The 23,436-nt window shown below is 48.1% G+C and overlaps 1 protein-coding gene across 1 annotated transcript in view; it reads left to right on the top strand.

The window, feature by feature from the left end:
• Positions 1 to 16,846: 16,846 nt before the first annotated feature.
• MINDY4 (MINDY lysine 48 deubiquitinase 4) overlaps positions 16,847 to 23,436 on the top strand; it is a 120,682-nt gene continuing 114,092 nt past the window's right edge. The window contains exon 1 of the mRNA XM_003270491.3: positions 16,847 to 17,031. Coding sequence (XP_003270539.1) covers positions 16,939 to 17,031 — 93 coding nt within the window. The 5' untranslated portion in view covers positions 16,847 to 16,938. The remainder of the gene's footprint in view (positions 17,032 to 23,436) is intronic.

The raw sequence follows: 23,436 nt of genomic DNA, 5'->3' as shown, positions 1-23,436 counted from the left end.
TACAGACTGCCCCGGTTCATTGAATTTTAGATAAATGAAATAAATCTTTAAGGTTAAGTATGTCCCCAGAACTGCATGGAACATGCTTAATCTAAACAATGATTTGTTGTTCACCTGGAATTCAAATTTAGCTGGGTGTCCTATATTTCATCTGGCAACCCTACTTCAGATCCAAGTGTAAGGTACATGTATGTGCTTTGGTCAAGGAATAGGCCAAGGCAGAGATCCATGCCTGCATGACTCAGTGGGTTTGGTGCACAGGCACACACCTCCACTTGTTATATAACCTGTTTGTGTAAGTTCATACTTGGTCTGAGCCACTGTTGTCTGTAAAAGGTAATTGTCCTGCTAATGCTGTACAGGGGCTCTTGGGGTTCGGCTCGGCTCAACACGGCTTGACATGGCGGGTGTGCTGGCGCCCAGCGAGAGAGAGAGAGAGAGAGAGCCAAAGCTGTCCGTCTTGCAGATGGAGAGGAAGGAGCCAGGACACAGCTCAGCTTGCTCATGCCCAGAGAGAGAAAAAGTTAAGCTGCTGACCCTGAAGGCAAGAGAGAGCAGGCTGCACAGCTGTGTGTGGAAGCCGCGGGCTCAAGCAGCCAAGACAGGGCGCACAGTGTGAGAGAGCTAGTGTGAGTAAGCTGTTGATGAGAGCTGTTGCTGAATAAAGCCATATTCACCTGCCTATGGGCCCCAAGTGTTCTTTCTGTCCATCTACCCACTGCCCTCAGACTTCAGCATGGGCTGGACCTGGACCCCAGGACCTAACACCAAGTGAGAAGAGGGGCAGCCCAGGGATCAAGGGTATTCCTCATACATAAGGTGCCTTTGTGCAAATTAGGAAGAGGTGCTCCTGCAGATGGACACATTGCAGAAAGGAGTGTTCAGGGCTGATTAACTGAGAAAAGCTGTTCCATCTCCCTGTGGAAGGGCTATGAGTACAAGGTGCCTCTTCTGGGCAGACCAATTACAGAAAGGTGTCCCTTCCTTAAGGCTGATTGGGTCGCACTACTGAACACCTGTCAGCCTCCCTTTTTCCCTCAACCCCAATCTGTGCCTTTGTGTGGGTACACCTTGGGCACAGCAACCTTGATAAGAGCCAGGAGACCTGGAATCTACTCTCAGCCCTGTCACTAATTGTTTCACTTCTCTGGGCCTTGTATTCCTACCCATGAGATTTAATCTAATAATCTACAGGAACATCATAAGAACAGCAGGAAGTCATTGATGTGAAAGTGCTTTTTTTTTTTTGGAGACAGAGTCTCACTCTGTCGCCCAGTCTGGAGTGCAGTGGCGTGATCTCGGCTCACTGCAAGCTCCGCCTCCTGGGTTCAGGCCATTCTCCTGCCTCAGCCTCCCGAGTAGCTGGGACTACAGGTGCCCACCACCACGCCTGGCTAATTTTTTGTATTTTTAGTAGAGACGGGGTTTCACTGTGTTAGCCAGGATGGTGAAAGTGCTTTTTTTAAGGTGTAGTTTCACTCTTGTTGTCTAAGCTGGCGTGCAATGGTGCGATCTCAGCTCACTGCAAGCTCTGCCTCCTGGGTTCAAGTGATTCTCCTGCCTCAGCCTCCTGAGTAGCTGGGATTACAGGCGTGCACCACCATGCCCAACAAATTTTTGTGCTTTAAAAAGTAAAAGGTTTTGCACAAATTGACCCATTGATGTTATTCCCCCAGAGGGTCAGGGCTGAGATGGTCTTTCAAAATTACCCACTCTAGTCTCCGGGTTTTTTGTTTGTTTGTTTTGAAACACAGTCGCACTCTATTGCCCAGGCTGGAGTGCAGTGGTGCAATCTCAGCTCACTGCAACCTCAGCTTCCCACGTTCAAGTGATCCTCTTGCTGCAGCCTCCCAAGTCGCTGGGACTACAGGCATGCACCACCACACTCGGCTAATTTTTTTATTTTTAGTATAGACAGGGTTTCACCATGTTGGCCAGGCTGGTCTTGAACCTCTGACCTCAAGTGATCCTCCCTTCTCGGCCTCCCAAGGTGCTGGGATTACAGGCGTGAGCCACCACGCCCAGCCAAATCTCCATTTTTTTTATAGTCAGGGACAATGAGGTCCTAAGAGGGAAAGCAACTTGCCCAGAGACACACAGCAAGCTGGTGACAGAGCTGGAGTAAGAACTCAGGTGTTCTGACTCCTCGTTCACCCAGTGTACCCTCATTCCATCAGGTCTCCCCACCCGGCTTGGAAGGGCAGGGGGCCCTGCTTCCCTTTGGCTCTCTTTTAGCATGGAGTTGTTTCTGTGATAACATCCCTGCCAGCATTCCTTCCCTTCCTGGCTCATGCTTTACCCCAGACAGCATGTGGACCCCAGCTCTTCTCTCAGTACAGCCCTTTCCAGCCTTGTCTGGAGAGGCATTGAATATGGGTAGTTTTATTTTTATTTTTATTTTTTTGAGACCTAGTTTCACTCTTGTAGCCCAGGCTGGAGTACAATGGCATGTTCTTGGCTCATTACAACCTCCGCCTCCTGGGTTCAAGTGATTCTCCGGCCTCAGCCTCCTGAGCAGCTGGAATTACAGGCGTCCACCACCATGCCTGGCTAATTTTTGTGTTTTTAGTAGAGACAGGGTTTCACCATGTTGGCCAGGCTGGTCTCGAACTCCTGATGTCAGGTGATTCGCCCACCTTGGCCTCCCAAAGTGCTGGGATTACAGGTGTGAACCACTGCCGAATATGGGTAGTTTTAGACATGCTCATGGCAGAATGGTCAACAGGCGGAAGAAGCGGGAGGTCCAGCTGATGTGGATCCCTGAGAGCCCATGTCCACAAACAGGGGAAGAATAGTGGCTAAAATAGGTCTTGCAGGGAATTTTAAAGACAGATGAAGTGTCTGTTGAGGCAGCCAAAAAGGGGCCAGCTTCTGCCAGGTGGCAGCCAGGCAATGTCCAGGAGAGGAGATTGCCAAGGAAAGGAGGCTACAAATGCCCCCTCCTTGTGATGTCAGGATCTCCCTTTAGGGAGCGATCTGGCCAAGACACAGGGAAAAGACACAGAATCCAGACCCGGGGCTCTGCTCCTTGGACGGCTCAGTGCAGAGAGTCAGCTGGCTGCCTGGAAGGAGAGAGTGGGCAAGGGTGTGAGGGAATCTTTGGGGGCTGTGGAAACTGTTCTAGCCTGTGAAACAGGACCAAGATGGACTGAGCGACTATGCTGTGCTCCTGTCATTTGTCCATAAGTACTCTCTACATGCTCTAATAAAACATTTTGTTTTACTCTATCCAGTGGGCAGAACCTGTGATACGCTGTCAAGACTATGGGGGGAAGGAGTCTTTAGAGAAGAAAACCCCATTGTGACTAAAGGAAGGAACCTTCCGTCTGGGGCAGAGAAGTGGACTTGTAAGTCATGACCATCTGTCCACAGAACTGTTTCATCATGCAACACTGAAACTCTGTACCCATTAGACAGTGACTCCTGGTCTCCCTTCCCCTCGCCCCCAGCAACCACCATTCTACTTTGCCTTTATAAATGTGACTACCCTAAGTACCTCATATAAGTGTAATCATACAGTATTTGTCCATTTGTGACTGGCTTATTTCACTTAGCATAATGCCTTCAGGTTCATCCATGTTGCACTGTGTCAGAATTTCCTTCCTTTTCAAGGTTGAGTTATATACCGTCGTATGGATACACCACATTTTGTTTATCCATTCATCCACTGATGGACACTTGGTTGTGTTTGTGTTTGGGCTATTGTGAATAATGCCATTATGAGGACAGACACAGGTAAAACTCACTGAATTCCCACAACAGCTCATGTGGACAGTATTATTTTGAAATTCCATTTTACAGGTGAGGAAACTGAGGCACAGACTTTCTCAAAGTAGCTACTAAGTAGAGAGCTGGGCTTATGAACCCAAGCATTGTCATTCCAGAGCCTGAGCTTAACCTGGACCCCACACTGTCATCTCACAGGGGTGCCAGAAGAACATCTAACCAGGCTTGGGGGAAGTCCAGGAATCCTTCATGGAGGTGATCTGTGAGCCGAGACTAAAGAGTGAATAGTTCACTGATGGCTGATGGAGAGAAGAAGGGCTAGCGATTCCCAGCAGAGGGAAAACCTGTGTGTTGTGGCTAATTACACAAAAACCCATCTCCACTCCTAAGTCATGGCCCCTGTGGTCCTGAAGTAACATGAATTTGAAAACAGAGGACACAGGAGATTTATTATCTGTGTGGTACCCCCCACTTCCTACCTATCCACCTCCACCACATCATAGGAATCAAGTAACAAGGCCAAGCCAGACTTGGAGAGATGCCAGTAGAAGCATTTCATAGGCTCAAAAGGATGTACATTTCCCAATCTCTTCCTGACCTATTTCTAACTCCTGTATTCTTATGGGGGCGGAGCTGGAGGTTGAAGGGGCTGTGGGGGAGGTGGAGAAGAGGAGGATGAAACCCCCACAGCTCTTTTGCCCTCTGCCTGTAAGTTCAGCCTATCTTATCCTAGTGCATTCTTGGCTCTTTGCTGAGAAATGCTGCTTATCTTGCGACTCCATTCTAATCTCAAAAACCCTGCATTTATTCTTTTTCCTAGAACTTTGAAAAAACCCAAGCTCAGGGAACATGGTTGTTTACCAGAGGCATTTTAACTGCTTATCTAGAAAGGAAAGGAAAAAAGTGTTGGCCATTCTGGTCATCTCAGCTTAGGCAGCACAGAGGTCATGGAGAAATTTTTGTAGGCAACTGCTTCTACTTATGGGAAAAGCTATAAAAACATACAGTTGCGTACAAGCACAGAAGTGAGACAGGCCCAGGCTCGTGTGGAGATCAAGGACTGCAAGACTTGAGCTCTGAGATCCTGCACATGTGGGCATGTTATATGTGCAATAAGTGTGTGGGGTGTCATGAATTGAGATCCTAAAAAAAGAACCGGAGGTGTAGAAACATGTCATCTTGAAACAAAAGAACGCCAGTGTTCCAGAGGTTGTTAGTTGTTCTCCTGTGCCCAGTATGCCCATTAACTTCTTCATAGTAATAGATTTTTTTATCTGGGCTCCATTTAGCTGGGCAAGGCTGCCTTAAACAAAGACTACATTTCCTAGTCCCCTTTGAAGCTTTGTGCGGCCAAGTGAGTGAGTTCTGACCGAAGGGATTTGAGCAGAAGTGTCGTACCAGCTTCTGGACGCCTTCCTTAAGATGTAGTAAACCTGGACTCTGCTATTTATTCTTCATCCTTTACCCTGTCCTGTGATCTGGAATGTGGCTGCTGGCATCTTGGTCTAGGGGGTCAAGGCCACACATGGCAGAGAAACAAGACAGAGGGAAACTGGGAACCTAATAATGTGAAGCACTACATGAGCCCTGGGTTTTTATGTGAGAGACAAATAGACTTTCATCTTGATAAGTCACTGATATTGTTGTTACCCTTATTATTATTATGGCAGAAATGCCAGAGAAGTGGTGTTGTGTCTCTTTCAGTGCATAAGGAGGTGTATAACGTTGATAGTCCCATGGCTGGGGATGATAACTTTGACCACTTGGTTAATGGGTTGGCCAACTTCTCCATCATAAAGTGAATATTTTCTCCTTTGTAATTAAGCAGTATCTTGTGAAGAGATTCTTTGAGACTACATAAATATCCTGGATCCACTAGTTTTAGCATCCATTGACGATTCTTGTCTGAATGAATTATTATCATTATCCTGATTGCCAAACGATGATTGGCAAATTCCATCATCTTTTCTACATTTATGAGTTGACATTCAAATGTAAGGAGAGGCTTTCCCTTCTCCTTTATTCATATATATAAACATGGACTCATGGATTCTTATTTTATTCAGTTGGTTATAATCTATGACTATCATAACTTACTCTGATATAAAGATTTAGCCAGTAGGAGCCCTTCTAAGCTGGGTGGTTTGTTCTTCTGACATGATTCCCTCATTTTTTTGAGTACTTCCTTACTAAGTTACTCTTATTTTAAGTTTCTCTGTCACTCTGAATGGAAATGGGTACTATCCATTACAATTAGGCATGGAAGTAAAAGAAATGGATGAGGGCTCTAGGGCTGCCTCCTTCAGCTCTGGACCTAGAGACCCAGCACTTAGCATGCCAGGGGCAGGAAGGGGTTCACAAAGCAGTCACCCTTCAGCCAGAATTGAGCTGGGAAGGCACTGGTTGCTGCTTGCTCCAAACAGCCTTGTTTTTGTGAAGGACTCAAGCCAGGAAACCTGGGATAGTCACAGAGAAGAAACCCTGTGACTGTCCTCAAGGCCTGCCTTAAAGCTGAGGATACATCATGGTCTCTGCATAGAGACTGAAGTAGAAGGGAAAAATCCCTACAACCATCAGCCCAGGTGCATAGAGTTCAAATATTCAGGTAACCAACCTAGAGGAAAGTGTTCCAATTGAACCATCAGAGCAAGGGAGCCAGGTTTGTACAGAGCTGTAGACTAAGAAGTCAGAGAACCAGGGGAGAGGGAAAGCAAGAGGCAGAAGATTAAAAATTGTGAGCAGCAGGAGGCATCTCCAGGGCACATATAGAAAATCATATTTGTACAGCCTGGGGTAAATGGAGAAGACTGTTCATGGTAGTAATGGCCTATGGTCTCTGGCCAGACAGGCTCCATTTAGCTGTCCTGAAGCCTGAGGAGACTGTGACTCCAGCATCTCTGTAATCAATTTGTGATATATTAGTATGGACCATCCCTGTGGGAATATCTGGTCTAGCAAACCCTGGAGAAAGAGACCACTGCCCCACAATTGATTGAGTTTTCACTCATTCTTAGAGATTTATAGTATTTAGGTTGAAAAGATAAGCTGCTTTAACAAAAGACTCCCACATCCCCACTTCCAAAAATAGAAAAAGAAAGTAAAAAAAATAAAAACACTAAGCTCAAACCAGATGAAAGTGTATTTCTCTCACCTGTAACCATCTGAAGTCCATGTCACCATGTGACTCTCTCGGCTCCATGCAGCCATTCAGGGAACCAGGTTCCTTCCATCTTATCTCTGCCATCCCCCAGGATAGCACACTTAAACTTGAGTGAGCATCAGAAGTACCTGGAAGTCTTATAAACACAGATTACTGGGCCCCACCCTCAGAGTTTCTGATTCAGTACATCTGATGTAGGGACTGAGAATTTGCATTTCTAGTTTTCAGGTGGTGCTGATGCTGGTGTTTGGGGGGCAGCTACACTTTTGAGAATCACTGTTCTTTTTTTTTTTCGAGACAGAGTCTTGCGCTGTTGCCCAGGCTGCGGTGCAGTGGCGCAATCTCAGCTCACTGCAAGCTCCGCCTCCCGGGTTAACGCCATTCTCTTGCCTCAGCCTCCCAAGTAGCTGGGACTACAGGCGCTCGCCACCACACCCAGCTAATTTTTTGTATTTTTAGCAGAGACTGGGTTTCACCATGTTAGCCAGGATGGTCTCGATCTCCTGACCTTGTGATCCGCCCGCCTCGGCCTCCCAAAGTGCTGGGATTACAGGCGTGAGCCATGGCGCCCGGCCGAGAATCACTGTTCTTAGGTGTGGCTTTTGCCTTTAGGGTCACAGCACATGCTCATTGTTGCAGCTGGTGCTCTGGCTTACAGGAGAGAAAAGAGGATGAAAGACATAGGGCCTGGTTTTAAGGTGCTGGCCCTCTTATTTTGCTGGTGACAAACTTAGTTCCATGGCTGCCTCTGACTTCAAGAAAGGCTGGGAGATACCACGTGGCTTGGAAGTCATTTGCCCAGCTCCAAACATATAACCATGCATGACGGAAAGAATGGATTCTGTTGGGCAACTAGCAGGCTTCACACAGGACTTCACCACTTTGGAAGCAGTTTCAATTCATTTACTCAGACTAGAATTTTTATGCAGAATCCTACTTTGGAGGAGACTATGTTATGATTTCCAAAGAATGTCTACACCATTTCAATAGGAATTTTTCACAGGGAGGCACTGACAGCTATGTCTGAAGGTTTAGGGTCTGTACTTGCTAGTGAAAACATTAGAATGTGAAGCAACTGCCAAAAGTCTCAGATTGGCCCCAGAGAAGGCACCTTTATCTGGACAGCATCCAAGGAGCTTTGATCAAGAATTTCCCAGGGCCATTCCAGGGCAAGTGTGCAGCAAAGTAGGTTGGGTTTATATTATTTAGGGGTGTGTGTGTGTGTGCGTGCGTGTGTGTGTGTGTGTGTGTGAACTAACTGGTTCTTTTTCTCTGGGGACAACCTTCTTCCTCCCTTGATTTATTTTAAGGAATTGGCTCGCATGATTGTGGGGACTGGCAAGTCTGAAACCTGCAAGGCAGGCTGGCAGGTTGGAGACACAGGGAAGAGTTGATATTGCAGCTTGAGTCCAAAGGCAGGCTGGAGACAGAACACGTTCTTCCTTGGGGAACCTTAGTCTTTTGATTTTAAGTCAATCAACTTATTGGATGAGGCCCACCCACACTGTGAAGGGTAAGCTGCTTTACTCAAAGTCTACACATAGCAACATCTAGGCTGGCATTTGACCAAAGTGCAGGGTATCATGACCTAGCCAAGTTGACACACGAAATTAACTATCACATTGGTGGAGAATTATACATTCTTCTTGATTAAAATGGACATTTTATCAAAACCCCATGGGACACCTCTGCTATCTTCTTTCCTCTCCCCAGTCAGTCCCCATGCACAGACCTGCACAAATGGCTGGGCCTCATCATTCCTGACAGTGAGGAGGTCTTGGATGTGCCAGGCCTAGTGAAAGACCAACAATCTCACTGGGGGGGTGGCTGTCCTATCTCCTCCTACTGGAGCCTGGCTGGGGCCTGGGTCCCCCCTCCATCTCCAGTCTCATGTTGGCGACCATCTGGATACAGCCTGGGAGCAGAGATTGGGAGGTGGTGGATAAGATAGAGCTATGGGGGGAGTGTGTGAATAAGCTGTTTCTTCATATTGCCAAGGACAGTGGCCTGGGCTGGACCCCCTGTCCTTATCTTTGGGGATGGTGACCACACAGCTGGGAAGGTCTGAGAGTCACATCATTAGAAGGAGTTTCACAATGTTCTTCCAACCCCGCTAGTCCAGACATGTTGCATTTGGTCAGATCCCTGTTCCCAGCCTCCAACCCTGACAGCCAGTCCCTGGGAGGACATGGTTATGGGGACAAGCGTGTGTGCTTCTATTCTCTGGAACCCCCTGATCCAAGCCCTCCAGACACTCAAGGAACCCTCGGTTGGGGGGGATTCATTCGGTCAGTCACGTCCCTGGAGCATCCTGGAGGAGGCAACGCTTGATCCTCACAATCTTGCAAAACATCTGGCCCCCATGTAGCAGGCTTCACCTTCCTGCTCCAAGCCCCACAACACACCAGATGCATCCTGCTGCCAGAACCAAACAGGGCACCAGACAGAATTCAGGGGGTCCAGAAATTCCTGTGGGTAGACTCACACAAATACAGGAGCTCATCGACTCAGAGATGCACAGAGCCACAGCAGTATGGTGATGGATATGATTTCACACACACACACACACACACACACACACACACACACACACACCCCTTTCTCCTCTGTGTGACAGCTGTGTTATGAGGCAAGGCCATCTAAATTGTCCCTCCAATGTAAAGTCCATTGAATTTTTCTCCCTCCCTTTCTTCTCTACCTCAGGGACATGGAGTTAATTAATAACACAGCTCTTGTCAATTCATGATATCCTGCCATCACTGGCCCTTGAGAGGCCATCTTTTATTAACTAATGAATCAACAGAAATAATATATAAGATGCTTAAGAAACAAATACACTCATGACACCCAGAGCATTGACGAATACGAATACCTGCGTCGTTCTCATCTGCCATGTCCTTGACCTCCTCCTTCCCAGGTAACTGCTGACCTGAATCATAGCTTCATTTCCTTGCTTTTATTTTTAGAAAGCTTTACCAAAGCTCTATTTTTCTACAAGAATTTATGACTTATTGGTTTAAGTTGTTTTTAGGCTTATACAAAGATTTTATGCTATCTGTCATCTTTTGGGAGTTAACCTTTGCACTCATATTCCCATTGTTAAGATTTCATGTGTAGTCCATTGCATTGTTGAGAAGGTGAATGAAATGATTGCCCATCACTAATGAGGTGCATGCTCATCTTGGCAAAATCTGGCTTTAGGTCAATGGGTAACACGGAGAAATTATTACTTTCTGGGTACCAGGCAAGCATGTTTTATAGTTCTTGCTTATTTAGCAGGCTTCGTGGGTTTATCCCTGTTTTATGAAACCTGGAAAAGCATTTTCTTTTTAAGTGCTTGTAGATATTTACAATGATTGGGTCCTTATTTTGATGGCATTGCTGTTTTTATCTCCAGCATGTTTTTTTTAATAAGAAGACCTCAATTACCATTCATGTTCAGGCAGGAGAGCAGGGCTCCCTTAGGTTTGTGAGAATGTTCCAGCTCATATCATGTTCTACATCACAGGAACACGATGTAGAGAAATGAGGATTCCTTGTGGAGGATTGGTGGAAAAGAATGGGACACATGATGTGATCTAGTCTTTCCCAGATGTCTGGCAGCACACCGTCTGCCCTTCCACGATGACCAGATTGCGCCTTTTACTTGCCACCTTAAGGTTGGGTTAAGGTTCTTTTATTCCCAGGAGCCAGCTATGTGCCTGGAAAAAGAATGCATTCCTGCACTTCTCTTGCTTAACCTCTCATTCCATTGTGAAAAAAGAGTTTCAGGGCCAGGAAAGTGACAGACAGACACACACACACACACATGCACTTAACCATGTCTAGCCTAAGTTTTACCTGGACCACTGATTGGTGCAGTTGTCTCCCAGCTAGTCTCCCTGCTTCCATACAGTAAGTCCTCATTTAGCATCATCCATAGGTTTTTGGAAATTGCAGCTTTCAGCGAAATGACATATAACAAAACCAGTGTTACCATAGGCTAATTGCTATAAACAAGAGTTGAGTTCCTGGCATATTTCTGGTCCCAAAAGATCACCAAACTTCTAAATAAACAGCAAGATGCTTCAAATACTAAACATTGAAATAAGTGTGAGCTACACATACAATTAAGAAAAATTCACTTAAAAAGGTAAGATAATTACTTACCTGCTTATTCCAGTTCAGGATCACGAGTGGTCAGGGCACAAGGCCTGCCCTGGACAGAACAACATTCCATCACAGGAAGCACTCACACCCACACCCACATCAGTCACTCACCCAGTCACTCACACGGGGACCATGTAGACACACACATTCACCCAACGTGCACACCTTTGGGATGATGGAGGAAACCCATGCAGACATGGGGAGGACCCGCAAACTCCACACAGACAGTAGCCCCAGCTGGGAACTGATTTTTTTTTTCTTTTCAACGTCATAATGAAACAATGTTGAAGGAAGCAATGTTTTTTGAGGATCATTGTACTTGCCCTTAATCTACAATCTATTCTCAAAACAAAAGCCAAAGAGATCCTGTCAAAACCTAAGTCAGATACTGTCTCTCCTCTGCCCAAAACTCTCCAAAGGATTCCCCATTCAGAGGAAAAGCCAAGCCCTAGGCTGGGCTTGGTGGCTCACGCCTGTAATCCCAGCACTTTGGGAGGCCGAGGTGGGCGGATCATGAGGTCAGGAGATCGAGATCATCCTGGCTAACACGGTGAAACCCCGTCTCTACTAAAAATACAAAAAAAAAAAAAAAAATTAGCCGGGCGAGGTGGCAGGCGCTTGTAGTCCCAGCTACTCGGGAGGCTGAGGCAGGAGAATGGCGTGAACCCGGGAGGCAGAGCTTGCAGTGAGCTGAGATCGCACCACTGCACTGCAGCCTGGGCAACAGAGCAAGATTCTGTCTCAAAAAATAAAAATTAAAAAATAAATAAATGAATAAAAATAAAAATACAAAATTAGCCAGGCGTGGTGGCACATGCCTGTAATCCCAGCTACTCATGAGGCTGAGGCAGGAGAATCACTTGAACCTGGAAGGCGGAGGTTGCGGTGAGCCGAGATCGCGCCATTGTACTCCAGCCTGGGCAACAAGAGTGAAACTCTGTTGCAAAAAAAAATAATAATAAATAAATAAATAAAAAGAAAAAAGAAAAAAAAGAAAAGCCAAGCCCTTCTGATGGCCCTATACCACCAGGCCCCTGTTTCCGTCTTCTCTCTGCTCCCTCTGGCCTCCAAATTTCACAAGCACTCAGGCTGGTCGCCCTTGCAGGGCCTCTGCATTTGCTGTTTCTTCTGCCTGCAGTGCTCTCCTTCCAAGTCTCTGCATAGCTCACGTCCTCTCTTCCTTGCTGAAGTTCTACCATCAAAGTGATCTTATCCAGTCAACTTTTAAAAATTATAATTTCTGCTCACCATAAAAAGTCCTCCTATACTCCTTCCGTGCTTTTTTTTCCTCTTTAAATCTATGATTTTTGGGGGCCAGCTGCAGTGACTCACTTCTGTAATCTCAGCACTTTGGGAAGCTGCATATCCTCAAGCCATCCTTCAGACAGGAGGATAGCTTGAGGCCAGGAGTTGAAGACCAGCTTGGGCAGCATAGTGAGACCCTATCTCTATAAATAAACAAACAAACAAACAAACAAACAAACAACCAGGTATGGTGGTGCATGCCACTAGGCCCAGCTCCTTGGGAGGTTGAGGTGGGAGGATCATTTGAGCTCAAAAATTTGAGCTTACAGTGAGCTATGATTGTGCCACTGAACCCCGCTTAGGTGACAGAATGAGATGCTGCCTCTAAAATAAATAAATAAATACATGCATACATACATCTATGATACCCTTTAAACCATCTGCAGTGCTCTGTATGTGTTTTCTATGCATTTATAAATTTTTTTCTGTCCATCTCCCCATTTCCATCTTTCCCCATTCTCTCTTCAAGAAGGCATATATTTTACAGTGTTAAATCTGCAGCACCCATACACCTGGCACGTGGTAAGGGCTCAACAAATATTTTTAAAGGAGTAAATGAATGGAGGAATGAATGATTTTTTCTCTTTTCACCTTCGTCTGCCTCCACGGGGGAAATCTCTCTTTCTTCTGACCTACTATATAACACCTACTATCTGTGATACACAACAGCGGTCCTCAACATTTTTGGCACCAGGGACCAGTTTCATGGAAGACAGTTTTTCCATGCGAGGTGGGGGATGGTTTTGGGATGAAACTGTTCCACCTCAGATCATCAGGCATTAGATTCTTTTAAGGAGTGTGCAACCTAGGTCCCTTGCATGTGCAGTTCACAATAGGGTTTGTGATTCTATGAGAAGCTAATGCTGTTGTGTCCGGAATTGGTGGGTTCTTGGTCTCACTGACTTCAAGAATGAAGCCGCGGACCCTCAGGGTGAATGTTACAGTTCTTAAAAGCAGCGTGTCCGGAGTTTGTTCCTTCTGATGTTTGGATGTGTTCGGAGTTTCTTCCTTCTGGTGGGTTCATGGTTTCGCTGACTCAGGAGTGAAGCTGCGGACCTCCGCAGTGAGTGTTACAGCTCTTAAGGTGGCGCGTCTGGAGTTGTTCGTTCCTCCCGGTGGGTTCGTGCTCTCGTTGACTTCAGGAGTGAAGCTGCAGACCTTCACGGTGAGTGTTACAGCTCATAAAGGCAGTGTGGACCCAAAGAGTGAGCAGCAGCAAGATTTGTTGCAAAGAGCAAAAGAACAAAGCTTCCACAGTGTGGAAGGGGACCCCAGCGGGTTTCCACGGCTGGCTCGGGCAGCCTGCTTTTATTTTCTTATCTGGCTGCACCCACATCCTGTTGATTAGTCCATTTTACAGAGAGCCAAGTGGTCTGTTTTGACAGGGTGCTGATTGGTGCGTTTACAATCCCTGAGCTAGACACAAAGGTTCTCCACGTCCCCATTAGATTAGCTAGATACAGAGTGCCCACACGAAGGTTCTCCAAGTCCCCACCAGAGTAGCTAGATACAGAGTGTTGATTGGTGCATTCACAAACCCTGAGCTAGGTGCTGATTGGTGTGTTTACAAACCTTGAGCTAGATACAGAGTGCCAATTGGTGTATTTACAATCCCCTAGCTAGACATAAAGGTTCTCCACGTCCCCACCAGAGTAGCTAGATACAGAGTGTCCACTGGTGCATTCACAAACCCTGAGCTAGACACAGGGTGCTGATTGGTGTGTTTACAAACCTTGAGCTAGATACAGAGTGCTGATTGGTGTATTTACAATCCCCTAGCTAGACATAAAGGTTCTCCACGTCCCCACCAGAGTCAGGAGCCCAGCTGGCTTCACCCAGTGGATCCTACACCCAGGCCGCAGGTGGAGCTGCCTGCCAGTCTGGCGCCATGCGCCTGCACTCCTCAGCCCTTGGGTGGTCGATGGGACTGGGCGCTGTGGAGCAGGGGGCGGCGCTCGTCGGGGAGGCTCGGGCTGCACAGGAGCCCACGGGGGTGGGGGAAGGCTCAGGCATGGTGGGCTGCAGGTCCCAAGCCCTGCCCCGTAGGGAGGCAGCTAAGGCCTGACGAGAAATCGAGCGCAGTGCTGGTGGGCTGGCCCTGCTGGGGGACCCAGCACACCCTCCGCAGCCACTGGCCCGGGTGCTAAGCCCCTCATTGCCCGGGCCCAGCAGGGTGCCCACACCCACCCGGAACTCACGCTGGCCCGCAAGGACTGCGCGCAGCCCCGGTTCCTGCCCGCGCCTCTCCCTCCACACCTCCCTGCACGCTGAGGGAGCCGGCTCTGGCCTTGGCCAGCCCAGAAAGGGGCTCCCACAGTGCAGCAGCAGGCTGAAGGGCTCCTCAAGCATGGCCAGAGTGGGCGCCAAGGCCGAGGAGGTGCCAAGAACGAGTGAGGGCTGTGAGGGCTGCCAGCATGCTGTCACCTCTCACTGTGGCTGATTGGACAGGAGGTGGAGCTCAGGTGGTAATGCTCCTTTGTGGCTGCTCACCTCCTGCTGTGTAACCTGGTTCTTAACAGGCCACAGACCCATACTGGTCCACAGCCAGGGGGGTTGGGGACCCCTGATACACAGTCTCTTATGGAGCACAAATCTGTCTCATGTTATTCTTTCATTATTACACATCATCCATCAGTGTGTCTTCACAGCTGGAACACGAGGGCCCCTGGACCAAGCATCACACTGTCTCCTGCAACTCTGCCCTTCTCTCTCTACATATAAGAGCATATAGCTCTTTCTCACATAGCACAACATGTTCAAAAGAGGCTTCTCAAAGAACCATCGCAGGTTGAGAAGGGAAATTGCCTGGATATTATGGTGCAATCTGCCACATTAAAGCCACATCCTATGGAGACTGTATAGGGTGAGACAGTTGCTTCCCAAGTGTGGTACATGTGCCGGTGGTGGTTGTAAGGTGATTTAGGTGAATGCATACCTTTCTGGTTTTGTGTTTGTTTTAATGTGTATTAGAGATTTAATAAGCACATAAAACCCAAGATCTTGTGGCTATTACTGCTTGGGAACACTTTCTTTTTAAAATAAATTGTAAAACATGTATGTAGATTTAAAGAAAATAATACATAAGTAACAGTATAGGGGTTAAGGGCTGAATTGTGTCCTTCAAAATTCCTGTGTTGGGCCAGGTGCAGTGGCTCACGCCTGTAATCCCAGCACTTTGGGAGGCCGAGGCGGGCGGATTGCCTGAGGTCAGGAGTTCAAGATCAGCCTGGCAACATGGTGAAACCCCGTCTCTACTAAAAGTACAAAAATTAGCTGGGCTTGGAGGTGGGTGCCTATAATCCCAGCTACTGGGCAGGCTGAGGGAAGAGAATGGCTTGAATCCGGGAGGTGGACGTTCACTTGGCAGTGAGCTGAGATCGCGCCACTGCACTCCAGCCTGGGCACCTAAGCAGGACTCTGTCTCAAAAGAAAAAAAAAAAAATCCTGTGTTGAAGTCCTAATGCCTGGTACCCCAGAATGTGACTGTTGAATAGGGTCTTTAAAGAGGTAATGAAGTGGAAATGCGGTCATTAGGGCGGACCCTATTCCAATACAACTGATGTCCTTTTAAGAAGAGATTAGGACACAGGCACATGCAGACAGCTAGCCACGTGAAGACACTGGGAGAAGGTGGCCATCTATAATAGAGGCCAGGGAGAGAGGCCTCAGAAGAAACCATCCAGCTGACACCTTGATCTTGGTCTGTAGCCCTCAGAAATGGGAGACAATAAAAGTGTTGTTTAAGCCACCTGGTCTGTGGTACTTTGTACGGCAGCCCAGGCAAAGGAATACAATAGGTAACATGCAGAAGTGGCAAAGATTGTGAAGGTGGAACCCAGGTGACTAAGTTCGGGGAAAATGTACTGGGCTTGGTTAGAAACCCAACTTTCCCAGTACCCAGCTGTGTGGGCCTCAGCAAAATCTTAGCCTTTCTGAATCTCAGTGTCCCGTTTTAAAGAATGGGGCCAACAGTAACCACCTAGCCAGGAAGTTGTAAGGATTAAAAGTGCAATCGTGAGTTAAGAGCTTGGTGATCAATAAATAGCAGTCTCATTATGGGAAAGCAGGCACCAAGGGGGCGAGGAACATGTCCTCTAATTTCGGTGCCCAAGAAGCAGAATCCTGGGCTTCCTTGCCCCCACGGTCCCGGCCCGCCAAGGTCAGTAGCGTTGGTGGCCCCAGAGGGGGCCGTGGTGCTGAGGGTGGACCTGAGGGGGTCACTTCCCTGTGAGTTTAGTCCTCCAAAAACAAGGAGGCATCCTTCCCATTTTATGTCTAGGAAAATGGAGCCTCGGAGCGGAGCGGTAATTTGTCCTAGGCCTCTCAGATGACCAGGGTCAGGGTCAGGGTCAGGGTGAGGCCCCGAGTCCGGAGCCCGTGGGCGGGGCCCTGGGCGACCCCGGGGCGCCCTGGCTGCGGCCTCCCACTCTGAGACGCGAGTTTGCAGGACGCTCCACCCCTTCCCTCCCGCCCCAGCCCGCCAGCCCCAGGGAAGGGGAGGAGTTCTCGCCGCGCCGACGCCGCCGTCGCCACGGCAACGCGGCCATACTGCGCCGGACAGTCCCAGCCGCCTGGTGCTGCGGCTCGGCGTGGGCCTCATGGGCAGAGCCAGAGCCAGAGCTAGAGCCATGGACAGCCTCTTCGTGGAGGAGGTGGCCGCCTCCTTGGTCAGAGAGTTCCTCAGCAGAAAGGTAACGGCTCGCCCCCTCCAAAGCCCTGGAAGTGGCTCTAATTTGGGGGGACCATCGGGGTCTCCCCTGAAGGCTTTGCACCTTCTGGGAGGGCGTCCGTTCCCTGCCTACTGCCTGCTCCAGAGATGCCCCAGAAGAGCGCCGCTTTCCCGGGACAGGGGAAACTACATTTCCCATGAGGCGTTTCTGCCGTCGTCACCGGGCGCTTCCTCAAGGCAGGGTTTGAGCCCCGTCCGCTGCCCTCCTGGGGCATCCGCGCTCCGGGGCGTCGGCAGCTGGGGAGGGGGCTCGGTGGCCGCGCCAAGCAATCCTAGCGCGGGCGCACAGCGGGCAGGCCTGCTCCCCAGCCTGGCTGCCGGCCTCCGTGCGCGACCCACGCAAGTCAGGGTCCCACTCGGAAAGAACTTCTCCCCAGAGGGAACCCCAAATGTCCAGAAAAGTTCTTGACGGTCAAGCCCTTAGTCATTTTAGTCAACAGTGGGAATTCCAGCGGTTGCTTTAATTTTTTTAAGTTTTCCTATTGTCTTGTCTCAGGAGAGTTTTTGCAGCGTTCCTTCCCAAGCTTGGAAGGTCCTTAGCTGTCATCTGGCCTCAGGGTGGAGATGGGGACCTCGGTGGCGAAGGAGCTCGCCGGGAGATCTTGGGCGTGGTAGTGAAGGGGGACATACATTAGTTCATTTAACACATGGTGACTGAGGGCTGCACTCATGTGTGTTTTGTCTACCCTTGCAGTGTCATACCGGGGTGGGGCGATGGGCACTTGTCTGGTATGAAGACACATACACGTAATTTTTTGAATGGAGGAAAGGGGAAGGACTTTGAAGTCAGACGGAGAGGGTTCAAATATTTGCTACTAGTTTGCAGTGTGAACCTCCGTACTTTATTCAATGCCTCAATTTCGTTATCTGTAAAACACGAAAATAAGACCTACCCTTTGCAGATTTATAATGAGGATTAATACTAACATATGGGCAGCTCCCAAGCGTTGGATCTGACATATAGATACAGTGTGCACGTAGGTGTTCCACTTTATACCTCCTCGCACCCTCACTGTTTCTGACACCAATCAGGTGTCTCTGAAGTGCACCTGTTTGGAAAGTGTCTTTGTGTGTTTTTTATGATTTATTTTTATTTGAAGAAAATTTAAATGCATTTGGCTTTGTCGCATCTGCCCTGTCTTTATGCTAATTGACCTGCCATCACCAAGTCCTGGCTGCATGTTGGATATCAATTGACACACTCTGGAAAGCTGACTGTTACCATCATTTCTTTTAAGTCTGGGTCAGTGAACAGAACTGTTAGAGAGGGCTTCCTCATGTTCTTTCTTGAGTACAAATGAAATCCAGTGTCCTCACTGACATCCAAGCCTGTCCTGTAGCTTGACCCCAGCTTCCCATCTCAATCTCATTTCTAGCCTCTCCCACATCCCTTCCCCCCACCCCCCACTTGACATGGCCAAGTTCCCCTGGTCGCCTCTCCCTCCCATGTTTTACCTGGGCACACTAAGGCCCTAAGAGTAGAAAGAAGTTGCCCACAGTTACTCAGAAGTTCACGGCGAGCTGGGACTGCAGCCCAGGTATACTGCTTTCTCATCACCTTCTGCTCCAGGGCAGAGACCACCGTGCTCCCCACAGAGTTTTGCACAGGCAGTCATTGCACCCAGCAGTCATAACCAAGAGAGCTGCCACCTTGGTCCAGGTACCTAGAAGTTGTCTCAGATCCTCGTAACAGTCCTGAAAGATAGGTATAAGTATTCCCTTTCACGTAAGATTATCGTGAGACCAGGAGGGCAAGACTTGCCCAGGGTGAGCAGGTCAGACCACATAATTCCCCTGCTCAAACCCCTCTACTGGCTTCCCATCATAATTAGACTTCAAGTCTCTCCATGACTTGGCTCTGGCTACCCTCAGACCTCATATTCCATGACTGCTTTCTCTGCCCTCTACCCTCCAGCCACTTTGGCCTACTTGAACTCACCAAGTGTGGTCTGCCCTCAGGGAGAGTCATGATAGTCTGCTGGAGATGGCAGGGTCCACTGAGGTGACTCTTCTGCTGCCCAAGCCTCTTGGGTCTGTCGCTCCGCTCCTGCAGTGACTGTGCCATCCTCCCTCTGCTACCCTGCCCCATGGTCATGAGCTGGGCTTGTCGTTACCAGTACTGCTCCCTTTCCGTAATCTCAATCCCAAGCTTCCCACCTGTCAAAATTTCTAGCTCATCCCCCTTCATAGCCCCATGTAAACTCTTCTCCAGCCTCACCACATCTATATTGCATTGTTCCTGCCAACTTTTCACAGTCCCTTGGGCCTACCATAACCCATCTACTTCTCACCCACCCATCGTTGTAATTGCATCCTCTATAACAGGTACAGCTCTTTTGCCCTTCTCTCCCTTCATCATTCTCTTCTGATGGTAAAATTCCACTTGTCCTGCTCCACACTTGCACCCATAGAGCTGAATGAGATTGGAGAGAAACACACACCACCATGTTGATGGTGTCACTCTAAATCCATGGCCACTCACCCTTGTGGTGCCGTATGGGTGCCTGCCTACCTGATTGCAACTCTCCAGAGTCCTCGTAACAGTCCTGAAAGATAGGTGTAAGTATCTCAAATCCTGGATGACCATTTCACACCTTCTCTCTCCTCAGACCCTGAAGCTCCTTCCCCATCTAATTTCACTGAGAAAACAGAAGTCATGAGGGAAGTCCAGCAGGCTCCCACTACTACACTTACTCACCTCACCTTCCTGGGCTGCACCATTCACTCTGCTCTCTCTGGTGTTCCTGTGGATGAATTCTCCACACCCCTGGTTAGGCCTGCCCCTCCATGTGTGCATGTCCCCTCTTGTGTGCTCAGGGATGTCACTGTCTCCTGCACCATGCATTTCCCTCCTCTACTAGGTTACTCCTATCAGCACATGTCATGCTCCTGCAGAATCCCATCTTGACCCCCAAACCCCAGCTACTGGTTTATTATTTCCTCCCTTTATATAGAAACCCCATAAAGGAGCTGTGTCTACTCTCATTTTAATTCTTTTCTCTGCTTTCTCAAACCCATTCTAATCAGACTTTTGTCCCCACCATTCCATGGAAATAGCTCTTCTTAGGGCCATTGTTAACCTGGAATTTTTAGTCCTCGCCCTTCTTGATCTAATGATTATATTTGTCACAGTTGATTGTGTCCTTCTACTTGTCTTCTAGGAGACTGTCCCTCTTAGCTTTCCTCCTACTCCTCTGGGTGCTCCCTTCAGGGTCTTCGCTGGTCCCCCTAGTTTCTCTGTCCTGTGCACTCTGGTGGGCTCAAGGACTCAGTTTATGGCTCTCTTCTCTTCTTCTGTCCATTCACTCTCAAGACATCTCAGCCAGTCTTGTGGATTCCCATACCATCTATATGCTGACAATTCCCAAATGTCTATCTCTAGCTGAGACCTCTCCTTGAACTCTTGAATTATTACAACTGCCTATTCTACATATCTACTGGGATGGCTAACAAGCATCTCAACATGTCTCTGATAGTGTTTCTGCTCACACTTCAGACACCAAATGTATGGGGGATGTTTTACAAACTAAATCTCCAACTCTCCAGACACCAATTGGGTGTTGTATAATTCAAATCAGTCCTGACACTACCTAGAGTTAGTGCAGACCCTGCAGGTTAAGTCAGGCTCATGACTGCCCCCACTTCAGATGCTAGTCAGAAGTCCCAAGTTGCCACCTGAACTTCTGACCAACTAGCTATAAATTGAGGGTTCCCACAACCCCCTCCACAGTTTTAATAATGTGCTAGAATGGCTCACAGAACTTGGAGAAACACTTTACTTACATTTACCAGTTTACTATAAAGGACACAATTCAGGAACAGCCAGATGGAAGAGATGCATAGGGCAAGGTATGGGTGGGGGGTCATGGAACTTCATGCCCTCTTCAGCATGCTGCCCTCCCAGCACCAACCTGGGAACTGCCTGAACCCCATCATTCAGGAGATTTTATGTCGATTCTGTTATATAGGAATGATTAAATCATTGACCATTGGTGGTTAGCTCAATCTATAGCTTCTCTTCCCTCTCTGGGAGATTGGGAGGTAGGGCTGAAAGCTCCAGCCCTCTAATCAAGGTTTATTCTTTCTGGTGACCAGCCCCCATCCTGAAGCTATCTGGGGGTCCCCAGCCACTAGTCATCACATTAGCATACAGAAGACATTCTTATCACCTTGGAGATTCCAAGCGTTTTAGAATCTATATGCCAGGAACCTGGGACAAAGAACAAATATATATTTATCATAATGTCCAAAACTCAATTTCTGATTTCCTGTTCCTCCTACAACTGTGCCCATTGGAATAAATGGCATCTCTGTCCTTCTAATTGCCTGGGCCCAAAACTTTGGAATTATTCTTGGCTTTTTCCTTTCTTGTGCACCTCATATCCAGTCCATCAGCAAATCTGTTGGCTTTATCATCAGAGCACATACAGAACGTAGCCACTTCTTACCACTTCTGTTGCAAGCACCTTGCTCCAAGCCACCCCTTTGTTTCATGTGATTTGTGAATTGCTCAATAGCCTCCTAAATGGTTTCTCCTTAATCTCCTGCCTCCTACAGTTTATTTTCAACCTAGCAGCCAAGTGATCTTTCAAAAATATATCAGTTCAAAATAGTAGCCTTCCCATTTCATAAAAGCCCACAAGGCCTTTCCTTATAAGTCTCTAGGTGACTTCTGACTTCTTTCCTCCTTTCCCCTGCCATGCAGCTCTAGATGCACTGGCCTTTTGCAACTGGCTCAGGGCCTTTGCACTTGCTGTTCCTTGCCTGGAACACTTTTCTCCAAAGTGTCTGTGTGGCCTGCTCTTTTGATTCCCTCATCAATCAATGATGCCTTTCCTGACCACCTTTGATAAAGTAGCAGCCCATCCCCACACCCACCCTAGCCCTCTCTGTCTCCTTATCCTACTTTGTATGTTTTTTCCCCATATCATACTATACTTGTCGTCTCTCCCCCTATAGAGTGCACGCTCCCTGAGGACTGGGACTTTCATCTGTTCACTGCTCTGCCTCTAGCAACTGGACTTACGGACTAGTGGTCTGTTCCCTTTGTTTCACAGATAGGGAAACTGGTACAGGAGTAAGCATGTGGATGATGCTGAACAAATAGCTGACCATCTAAAACAGTGGCCTTCGTCCTTGTCTTCCCTCTCCCTGCTTTGTCTCCCTAGTAGTGCATATTAGCAGCTGCCGCACTATACATTTATGGTCTGCTTTCCCAACAGAACATCAGCTCTTATTCCTTCTTTCTCTCCTGCATCTAGAACAGAGCCTGGCACATAGGAGGTGCATGACAGGTGTTTGTTGGGCAAATGAAGTTTGAATGGGCTGGATGGGACTGAGGACTAGCTGACTCCCAAGGGCACCCTTGTCCTCTAACCCAGTGGTATTTCTTTTCTTTTCTTTTTTCTTTCCTTTTCTTCTTTCTTTTTTTTTTTTTTTTTTTTTTTATAGAGATAGGGTCTCACTCTTTCATCCAGGATGGAGTGCAGTGGTGTAATCATAGCTCACTGTGGCCTTGAAGTCATGAGCTCAAAGATTCCTCCTGCCTCGGCCTCTCAAAGTTCTGGGACTGCAGGCCTATGGCACCATGCCCAGGCCTCCGGTGGTTTTCAAATGCTGGTGTGCATCACACTTTAGAGCCAGGGTGGGGGTGGGGTTTGTTAAATGTGCAGGGCTTGCTGATTTGAACTGTTGACAGACATAAAGAATTATCCATCAGAGAGAGACCCTCGTTATAGCATGTTCCACATCACTTTGACTGGAGGGAAAGCCATGGTTAAGCCCAGATGAAATGCGCGTGGTTGGTTTTGAACCCCACCTCTCCTTCAAATGGACTCTTCCTGATGCGCCTAATCCACCTTTTTTCTGACACATATATCCATTTCTTTCCATTTCCCTTCCCTACGGCCTCCTCTTTCCTCTGTTTGTTTCAAGATTGTGTTCTTTTCGTTTCCCAAATTGACCTTCTTAGCTAAATTCATGGTGGGCATGGGTTTTGTCATGTTTCCCCAGAAGCTAGAGCCTCTGTAAAATTCTGAACACAAAGGCTGTGAGAGAAGCTGAAGCCTGTGTAGCACTGGGGGTCTGGAATCCATTAAGAACAAGGAATACCCCTAACACCAGGCTGAGCTGTTGGTGAGGCATGTTCTCAGCCTCAGCCATTTGACAATCATCATGGCCCAGTGAGGTGGGCAGAAAGTAACTGCTGTGGTTGTTTTTCAGATGGAGAAGCCAGGCACTTGCGAACAGGACCCTCACTTCCCCAACCCCAGATTTTCCATTGCTAGAGCATGTCTCAGCTGGGCCTTGAACCTTGGTCTTCTGGCAGTTCAGGGTGGGATGATGGAAAGTGGCTTTGCTCATGACT

Source organism: Nomascus leucogenys, chromosome 17, assembly GCF_006542625.1.
Source record: "Nomascus leucogenys isolate Asia chromosome 17, Asia_NLE_v1, whole genome shotgun sequence".
In the NCBI taxonomy this organism is placed as follows: domain Eukaryota; kingdom Metazoa; phylum Chordata; class Mammalia; order Primates; family Hylobatidae; genus Nomascus; species Nomascus leucogenys.
Note: the sequence above shows the minus strand (reverse complement) of the source record. Positions and strands in the feature narration are given on the sequence as shown.